General features: G+C 42.0%; 2 protein-coding genes across 5 annotated transcripts in view; both read left to right on the top strand.

The window, feature by feature from the left end:
- The window catches only part of LOC119484981 (NACHT, LRR and PYD domains-containing protein 12-like), a 956,516-nt gene that overhangs the window by 438,766 nt on the left and 507,750 nt on the right, over positions 1-10,000 (top strand). The window lies entirely within an intron of this gene.
- The window catches only part of LOC119484991 (phosphofurin acidic cluster sorting protein 1-like), a 25,172-nt gene that overhangs the window by 2,851 nt on the left and 12,321 nt on the right, over positions 1-10,000 (top strand). For 3 of the 4 annotated variants that reach the window (XM_037764216.1, XM_037764218.1, XM_037764219.1), the window contains exons 2-9: positions 2,986-3,073; positions 3,394-3,483; positions 3,670-3,795; positions 5,164-5,326; positions 5,987-6,078; positions 6,402-6,485; positions 6,681-6,740; positions 8,203-8,354. In XM_037764216.1, coding sequence (XP_037620144.1) covers positions 2,986-3,073; positions 3,394-3,483; positions 3,670-3,795; positions 5,164-5,326; positions 5,987-6,078; positions 6,402-6,485; positions 6,681-6,740; positions 8,203-8,354 — 855 coding nt within the window. The remainder of the gene's footprint in view (positions 1-2,985; positions 3,074-3,393; positions 3,484-3,669; positions 3,796-5,163; positions 5,327-5,986; positions 6,079-6,401; positions 6,486-6,680; positions 6,741-8,202; positions 8,355-10,000) is intronic. The other variant, XM_037764217.1, reaches the window with a different exon arrangement.

Below are 10,000 nucleotides of genomic sequence, written 5' to 3'. Positions count from 1 at the left end.
TTATATGTCTCGGGCTTTTATTGTGAAAGGTAAGAACGGGAGGAGTGGATCTGGTGTGTCGGGGTGGATCGAATATTCGACTAATTGCTCGTCGAGTGCGTGTTTGATTTTCAGTTTTAGGATTCAGATATTTGTTTTTAGGGATGACCGATTTATCGGCCGAATATCGGTATTGGCCGATATTCGCCTTGTTGGCTGCCATCGGTCTGCCGGCAAATAAGATGACATTCTCTGAAGCGGTGGTCGATGTTTATCGGTTGTGTTGCGCCGGCTAAATGTTGTGTGGGTTATTTGCGGTCGGTTTTGGACAACAGTAACCAGATGTTGATCCAGAGAAGAAGACACTGGCTGGACCAACGGGACCAGATTAGCCGGAGACTACTGCAGGAGCAGGAGACGGCTGGATAATGTTAGTAAACTAGATTATCTGGAGACTCACCAGCTAGCTAGCTAACGCCTGCTCTCCTCCCGGTGAAGTCGTCTCCTGGCGGCGAGGAGTGAGGCAGAGGGACCGTGACCCAGCGCTAAATCTATAGTTAACTATCCTTCAGTAAAGTCAGTCAGAAAGAGAGTCGGACAACATCAGAGAAGCGTTTCAGAGACGGAGAGAAAGGGTTGTTATTTATCACAGAGCCTTTTTATATAACGATAGAGGAACTACGTCTCCCAGAATGCTCAGCAAGAGACTTCGCGAAGACTTTTGACTTTTTGACTTTTTGACCTGACTCCACTGACCCTGATGATGAGAGACAGAGACAACACGGACTCATGACATCACTGATTACATCACATTATAGCAGCCAATCAAAACAAGACAAATGAATAGAAGAAAGACGTTGAAGGACAAAGACCCAGGTGATGATGAGTTTTCTGTCTCTGACCCCCCCCACCTGTCTGTTTCCAGGCAGATTAGCAGCAGTGTGACCGTGCGGGGGTTAACGAGCTCGGTCAATCAGAGATAATCCTTTTAAATGGTCGTTGACTCAAGAAACAGCAACATGTTGGTCTTCAGAGATTACAGTCAGTGGTGCATTCAGGTGCTCCTAGAAACTAGATCCTCTACCGAGGCCGACGGTGCATTCAGGTGCTCTTAGAAACTAGATCCTCCACCAAGGCCTACGGTGCATTTAGGTGCTCCTAGAAACTAGAACGTCCAACAAGGCTAGCGGTGCATTCAGGTGCTCCTAGAAACTAGAACCTCCACCAAGGCCAGAGCATTTTGGAACATTTTTCTTGGGCGCTCCCCACATAATCAGCTGTGCTGCTCTTCCCACAAATGCATGATCCTTACAAGTTGGACATCATTGTGAAGGTAAATAAACAGGCTTTCCAACGGTGTAAAATACAATGACCATTAGCATTGTAAAAACAGAGAAATAATCCTCCAAACACAAGTTTTTGAACTTTCTTTTTCCCAGTTTATATGAAAATATAGAATACACAATAAAGTATGAGGGTCGCGGTCGGGGGCAAAAATGTAGATTTTAAGAATAAACACTGAATATCTTTATAATGTTATATGAAAATAACATTGTGATAATAATGTTTATAATCTCAATTTATAAGAAGAACGTAACATTTAATAAAGAGAATAAAGTCAGACACCATCTGCTCCTCTCTGAGCTGAGAGTCACAGAGCAGGTGAGCAGGTATTAGCAGGTATTAGCTCCTCGTGGCTGCTGTTGACAGGAAGCTGTGGCGGGGAGGACGAGGACGAGTCCCTGCATGATCCTCCAGTAATGAGATCTCAGAGGAACAGGTCAACAGTTCCTACCGGAGTCACTATTAAATACATCCTCCTCTCTGCCTGATGTGATCCTGGTAGAAGAAGAGAGGAAGAAAACACTAATCAGGTCCCTGATTTCCCTTCAGGGTTCACCGTGTGTAACTTCAGGGTTCACTGTATGCAACTTCAGGGTTCACTGTATGCAACTTCAGGGTTCACTGTATGCAACTTCAGAGTTCACTGTATGCAACTTCAGGGTTCACTGTATGCAACTTCAGAGTTCACTGTATGCAACTTCAGGGTTCACTGTATGCAACTTCAGGGTTCACTGTATGCAACTTCAGGGTTCACTGTGTGCAACTTCAGGGTTCACTGTGTGCAACTTCAGGGTTCACTGTGTGCAACTTCAGGGTTCACCGTGTGTGAAAAGAAACGACCAGAAACGACTTTACGATTCCCTGACTTTTTTATCTAGCGACAACAGCAGGTCAAAGTTTTCACTGATCCAGTGGAATATCTCCACATCTACTAGATGGATTGACAAAATATTTTGTGCAGACAGAGGATGGATTAGAAGACAAAGCCCCCCCCGACCCTCCTACAGCAAAACACTGAGACTGAGAGACATAAAATCTCTCTTTGTAGTCGCTTCACGTTTATTTGTAATTGTTTTGCATCTCTATGTAGTTGTTTCATGTTTCTCTGTGGTTTTGCATCTCTTTGTAGTCGTTTCATGTTTCTTTGTGGTTGTTTTGCATCTCTTTGTAGTCGTTTCATGTTTCTTTGTGGTTGTTTTGCATCTCTTTGTAGTCGTTTCATGTTTCTTTGTGGTTGTTTTGCATCTCTTTGTAGTCGTTTCATGTTTCTTTGTGGTTGTTTTGGATCTCTTTGTAGTCGTTTCATGTTTCTTTGTGGTTGTTTTTGATCTCTTTGTAGTCGTTTCATGTTTCTTTGTGGTTGTTTTGCATCTCTTTGTAGTCGTTTCATGTTTCTTTGTGGTTGTTTTGCATCTCTTTGTAGTTGTTTCATGTTTCTTTGTGGTTGTTTTGCATCTCTTTGTAGTCGTTTCATGTTTCTTTGTGGTTGTTTTGTGTCTCTTTGTAGCAGTTGTCTGACCTGACTCTCCATCAGGCCTTGTATGAAGTCTGGAAGAACTCTCTCTCTGTATTTCTGGGTTGGGAGTGTTTGTATTTGTGTGTTAAGTGTATGAATACGTTGATGAAAGGTTTCCATTATGATTGTGTTTCCTGTCTGAACAGGTTGTGCAGTCTGACTCTGAAGAGGCTGATGGTGTTGAAGGAGCTGGACAGAGAGCTCAACTCCGTCGTCATCGCCGTTAAGATCCAGGTGAGGAAATGTCACCAGCTGTGTGTCTGCAAAGCTAAAGCGTGTCTTGTTTCTTGTTGTTTCGTGTCTCTTTGTAGTCTCTTAAAGTGTCTCTCCAGTGTCAGTCAGACCTTTGTTCACCCATCTGGCGTGTTGTCCATCTAGAGGTGAATTAGTCGCCACACTTTGTGTCCAACAACAGGAACAGCAGTTCATTTAAGTGTCTTCATGAAACCAGTTCAGCTGTAAGCTCAGTGACAGAAGGACTACTGCTGGTTGTTTTGTTCGTAGCATTTCTTCTCATTTGACACCAACTCTCTACTCTCATGTCCGTCTCTCAGGGTTCTAAGAGGACTCTGAGATCCAACGAGTACCTCCTTCCTCCAGACGGCCTGATGGAAACAGACCTGGAGCTCAGCTTCTCACTGCAGGTCACACATTTAATCATTTCTTCAACACACTGTCATAATACTGTAAAATCAAATCTGCCCTACAAATCAACAGAGTGAGACATCTCAACAACAACTGGTCAGATAAACCTTCCTGCTCCCCAGAGGATGAGTCCTAATGGTTTTAATGACTTAATAACTTCTTACCTGTTACTTCTGCTCTCTTAGTATCCTCACTTCCTGAAGCGAGACGTGAACCGTCTGCATGTGATGCTGCAGAGGAGGAAGAGATACAAGAACCGAACCATCCTGGGCTACAAAACCCTCGCAGTGGGCGTCATCAACATGGCCGAGGTAAGTGTGGCTGGTAGCTGGTCCAACGTGTTCCCCTGAGGATGAACTGTAATAACTGTAATGATCCTCTGACGTATCCTCTATAGCGCCATCATCAGGTCAACATGTGTCCAATACTTTGGTTTATGACCAAACACCTGCAGAACTAAAGACCAGATTCATCAGCCTCAGCTGGACTCTGTGTTTACTGATCAGTAGCTAATGTTAGCATGCTAACACGCTAAACTACAGGTGTTGAACACGGTAAACATTAAACCTGTTACACATCCGCATGTTAGCATTTAGCTCAAAGCACCGCTGTGTGTCAGTACAGCCTTACAAAGCTGCTAGCGTGGCTGTAGACTGACGGCTGAAGTACATGGAGCAGGGACGAGACGCGTTTTTATACCCGCTACACACACGCCGTCTTTATAGAGTGTGGTTGCATGGTTGCGTACCAGCTTCAGTTTTGTAGCGTGTGGTTGCGCGCCAGCTTCAGTTTTGTAGCGTGTGGTTGCGTACCAGCTTCAGTTTTGAGGTGTGTGGTTGCGCGCCAGCTTCAGTTTTGTAGCGTGTGGTTGCGTACCAGCTTCAGTTTTGTAGTATGTGTTTGCGTACCAGCTTCAGTTTTGTAGCGTGTGGTTGTGACCAGCTTCAGTTTTGTAGCGGGTGGTTGCGTACCAGCTTCAGTTTTGTAGCGTGTGGTTGCGTACAAGCTTCAGTTTTGTAGCGTGTGGTTGCGTACCAGCTTAAGTTTTGTAGCGTGTGGTTGCGTACCAGCTTCAGTTTTGTAGCGTGTGGTTGCGTACCAGCTTCAGTTTTGTAGCGTGTGGTTGCGTACCAGCTTCAGTTTTGTAGCGTGTGGTTGCGTACCAGCTTCAGTTTTGTAGCTTGTGGTTGCGTACCAGCTTCAGTTTTGTAGCATGTGGTTGCGTACCAGCTTCAGTTTTGTAGCGTGTGGTTGCGTACCAGCTTCAGTTTTGTAGTATGTGTTTGCGTACCAGCTTCAGTTTTGTAGCGTGTGGTTGTGACCAGCTTCAGTTTTGTAGCGGGTGGTTGCGTACCAGCTTCAGTTTTGTAGCGTGTGGTTGCGTACCAGCTTCAGTTTTGTAGCGTGTGGTTGTGTACCAGCTTCAGTTTTGTAGCGTGTGGTTGCGTACCAGCTTCAGTTTTGTACGGTGTGGTTGCGTACCAGCTTCAGTTTTGTACGGTGTGGTTGCGTGCGAGTTTCAGTTTTGCACAGAAACACATGAGATCAACACAGAAACAGAAGATTTTGCAACAAACCTGTTTACACACACACACACACACAATAAAACACCTTTGTGTGCGCGTGGGCGGATGTCTTTGTGTGTCTGTGTGTGTATGTGTGTGTGCGTCCTATCCCAGGTGATGCAGCATCCGACGGACGGAGCCCACATCCTCGGTCTCCATAGCAACCTGAAGGATGCTTCGATGCGCGCGGCGGAGCTGAGCGTCCATTCTCTCACCAGCCAGCCAATCGAACAGGAGGACACAGGCGGTCACCATGGCAACAAGACCAAGGCCTCTGGTGAGGAGAACGGTGGAGCCGACCTTCTGTCTGTCTGACAGCGTCGGCTGAGCAGCTCAGCTCATCCCTCCCTGAAATCATTTCAACCACAACAGGAGCTACAGAGGCCCCGATCAGGAGGCCCGGTAAGGGGGCCCGATCAGGGGGCCCCGGTCAGGAGGCCCCTGGACCAGAGCCTCTGTTTGTAGTGGCAGCTAAAAGTACTGATGTCCTGGTTCTGATCAGTCTTTTAATGCTGAGTATCAATATTAGTTTTTATTGATTTATTGCTTCATTATACAGCTTATTATTATTATTATTTTTATTCTTATTAATAATAATATAATTAATATTAATATTAATATTAATATCATTAGTATTTAAATCCTCTAATATTTTGCTGTGGTGTAAAATAACAATTATATAAACAATGTAAAGAACATTTACTCAAGTACTGTACTTTAGTACAATTCTAAGTTACTGTCATCTGTAAAGTAACTACAGCTGTCAGATAAAGTTAGTGCAGTAAAAAGTACAATATATACATCTGAGAGATGTAGTGGAGTAGAAGTAAATTTACCTCAAAGTTGTACTTAATGACAGTATAACTATCAGCTGCAGTTTTTCAACCAGTAGAATAAACCCGTGATGCCTTCAGTGACCGGTGTGTTTGTGGGACAGATCGGTCTCCTGACCCGGAGAACTACTGGGAGGACGACGAGGACAGCTTCTCCTCCGAACAGGAAGGAAGTGATGACGCGGCCGCTCCTCAGGTGATTGAGAGCTGACGGCTGACACAACACACCTGTCTCACAGTGCACATCTGGATCTCAGAGCACAATAGATGAAGGATATACAGTATATATATATATATACAGTATATAACTTATTTATATAGTGGTAATGACGGCCCCGGTCCATTTAGGTCAGGACAACTAAATGGAATGCAGCCATTATCAGAGTTTTTACAATTTAAATGTCCGCATGTTAGAAAAGTCTGTTAAATTATTATTGTTGACTCCTTTAATTAATAAGTAATTTACATATACTATAGTATATCAAACTTCTTTAACAGTTTCCTCTTTTTGTCTGGCAGGACGTTTACGACGATGACGACGACATTCAGAGGAAGACGAAGAAGTCTCGCAGGAAAATGATTCGAACGGCCTCCCTGACTCAGGTGAGGACCAATCAGAGCCGGGAACACACCTGTCCGTCAGCGGGATGATGTGTTGCGTCGTTGTTGATGTCGTGTGTCGTTAATGAAAAACTATAATTATAACAATGTAAAATGAAGGATGTGATTCTGCGTTTTGATCAGATGAAGAAAACTGTTTAAACCTTTTTATCTATTTTCTTCTTTTCTGTCGTTCAGCAGCCGAACTTCAAACAGAAGTTTGTGGCGCTGCTGAGAAGATTCAAAGTCACCGATGAGGTTCGTACCAACAAGAGTCCACGTCAGGAGAAATATATATATACTGTATATATATCACATTATTGAAGGCTGCAACGTCCCCTTTCAAATATGTTTATTAGGAAGCATGAGCAGATCAGTAATACAGACTTCTGTGAAGTGAATATCAGCTTTATTTCAGATATTTAACAACAAAAGACAAACAACACCTGGAACTAAAGGTCAAACAAGACAAACACAGAGACAAACAAAGAGACAAACAAAGAGACAAACAAAGAGACAAACAAAGAGACACGCAAACACACCAAAACATGAAGAATATTTCATTTCCACTTTTATAGTTTCAGGTTGAATTTCAATCTTCAAACCTCTCTGAACATTGTCCTCATATTGTCCTCACATTGTCCTCATATTGTCCTCATATTGTCCTCATACTGTCCTCATATTGTCCTCATACTGTCCTCATAATGTCCTCATATTGTACTCATATTGTCCTCATACTGTCCTCATACTGTCCTCATATTGTCCTCATACTGTCCTCATAATGTCCTCATATTGTCCTCATACTCTCCTCATATTGTCCTCATACTGTCCTCATACTGTCCTCATATTGTCCTCATACTGTCCTCATAATGTCCTCATATTGTACTCATATTGTCCTCATACTGTCCTCATATTGTCCTCATACTGTCCTCATATTGTCCTCATACTGTCCTCATACTGTCCTCATATTGTCCTCATACTGTCCTCATATTGTCCTCATACTGTCCTAAAATGTTGATATACTCATCAGATTTATACTTTATCATATGAAAAGAAGTCAAGTCCACTGACTATTAAAGAAATAGTTTGTCATTTTAATAAATACATTTATTCTCCTGCTGAGAGTTATCAGATATTATTAGATGTTCAGATTGACGTCTGTCTCATCTCTCAATATGAAGCTACAACCATCAGCTGGTTAGTGGTTTGTGTTGGAGTCTGAGTTGTGGTGGCGACTGGTCATTTGTTGGCGTCAGCGGAGTCCATTTCTACCTGAACGTTAGCTACGGTTGCACGCCGTTAGCCCTGTAAGCGGAGCTGAAGTTAAAGGCACTCATGAGCGTGCATGACGTCACATTCGTTGGATTTTCCCGGAAAAAAGGTCCCGGGTTTTTCACATTAAAAGCAGTCGACAGGCTGAGAGAGGAAACCTAGAAAGTCGTGGAAGGTTTCATTTTTTAGGTTACAACCTGTTCACACATTGGCAATAAATAAAAAACAATAAAATCCCATTTAATAATAAACAATAATAATACATGCAGTTCTACTTGTAGTAATCACTGTGAGAACAGCAACCGTTGCTGAGGAGACAAAACGTTAATAACCTTCAGCTGATAACTCATAAATCAGTGATGTGTGTGAACTCTTCACCAGTAGATTCAGGCTGTTGTTGTTGAGTGAACCGTCCTATCACCTGACCCCCCCGGCTGATCCGCTGCAGGTTCTGGACTCGGACCCGGTGGGTCAGTGTCAGGAGGTCGAGGAGGACCTGGACCTGCTGTACGACAGTCTGGAGGTTTACAACCCGAGCGACAGCGGCCCGGAGCTGGACGACAACGACAGCATCCAGAGCACGCCCAAACCCAAACTGAGGTCAGACCGCAGACGCACACCGCCGCTGTCCAACACCCACATTTAGAGTTCACTAGTGCGCCGCCCGTCCGGACCTCTTGGCCCTCAGAAGTTCTGCTTATACTGTTGTTGAGAACCGCGGTGTGGCTGCTTGTAACCGCCAAGTGTGAAATAGATTGGATGAACGATTCTCCAGATATGTGAAGGACAGTCATGCATACAGAGACAGATAGTTAGATGATGCTGCTACAGCGCCACCTATTGACCTAATGGCACCAGATTGGTCACGGTCACTCAGACATCATATCTACACACGTCCATCAAATGTGGTCCCAATGGCACAAAGCGTTCCGGCTTGGTCCAGAGATGTTCTGTACCAAATTTGGTGACATTTAAAAATATTTTAAAAAGTCTAAAAAAAGTCCAATGCCGTCTGACCTACAAATATATGAATGAAAATGCGTTTTATGGGTACCCATGAGTCTCCCCTGAAAAAAGTCTGAAAAAAGTCTGAAAAATATTTTTTAAAAGTTGGAAAAAAAGTCTAAAAATTGTCCAAAAAACGTCCAAAAAAAATCGGGAAAATATTTTAAAAATGTCAGAAAAATGTCTGAAAATTGTCCAAAAAATGTGCGAAAAAAGTGTGAAAAATATTAAAAAACTCTAAAAAAGTTCCTTGACCTCTGACCTCGAGATATATGAATGAAAATGCGTTCTATGGGTATTCATGAGTCTCCCCTGAAAGAAGTCTGAATAAAGTCTGAAAAGTATAAAAAAAGTCAAAAAAGTGTAAGAAAAATGTCTGAAAATTGTCCAAAAAATGTCCGAAAAAAGTGTGAAAAATATTTTTAAAAAGTCTAAAAATTGTAAAAAAAAAATCCGAAAAAAGTGTGAAAAATATAAAAAAAGTCTAAAAAAAACTCTAAAAGAAGTCCCTTGACCTCTGACCTCGAGATATATGAATGAAAATGCGTTCTATTGGTACCCACGAGTCTCCACTGAAAGAAGTCTGAAAATAGTCTGAAAATTGTCCAAAAAATGTCTGAAAAAAGTGTGAAAAATATTTTTAAAAAGTCTAAAAATTGTCCAAAAACATTCTAAATAAAGTCTGAAAAGTATAAAAAAAGTCTGAAAAAGGTCATAAAAGTGTAAGAAAAATGTCTGAAAATTGTCCAAAACATTTCCGAAAAAAGTGTGAAAAATATTTTAAAAATTAAAAAAAAAATGTCAGAAAAAAGTGTGAGAAATATAAAAAAATGTCAGAAAAAAGTCCCTTGACCTCTGACCTCGAGATATATGAATGAAAATGTGTTCTATGGGTACCCATGAGTCTCCCCTGAAAGAAGTCTGAAAATTGTCTGAAAATTGTCCAAAAAATGTCCGAAAAAAGTCTGAAAAATATTTTAAAAAGTCTAAAAAATTTCTAAAAAAAGTCTGAAAAATATTTTAAAAAGTCTAAAAAAATTTCTAAAAAAAGTCTGAAAAATATTTTAAAAAGTCTAAAAAATTTCTAAAAAAAGTCTGAAAAAAGTCTAAAACAAAGTCCCTTGACCTCTGACCTCCAGATCAGTGAATGTAAATTGGTTCTATGGGTACCCACGAGTCTCCCCTTTACAGACATGCCCACTTTATGATCATCACATGCAGTTTGGGGCAAGTCATAGTCA

Source organism: Sebastes umbrosus, chromosome 3 (genome assembly GCF_015220745.1).
Source record: "Sebastes umbrosus isolate fSebUmb1 chromosome 3, fSebUmb1.pri, whole genome shotgun sequence".
Lineage (NCBI taxonomy): Eukaryota > Metazoa > Chordata > Actinopteri > Perciformes > Sebastidae > Sebastes > Sebastes umbrosus.
The sequence above is the reverse complement of the archived record's forward strand: the minus strand, read 5'-3'. Positions and strand labels throughout refer to the sequence as shown.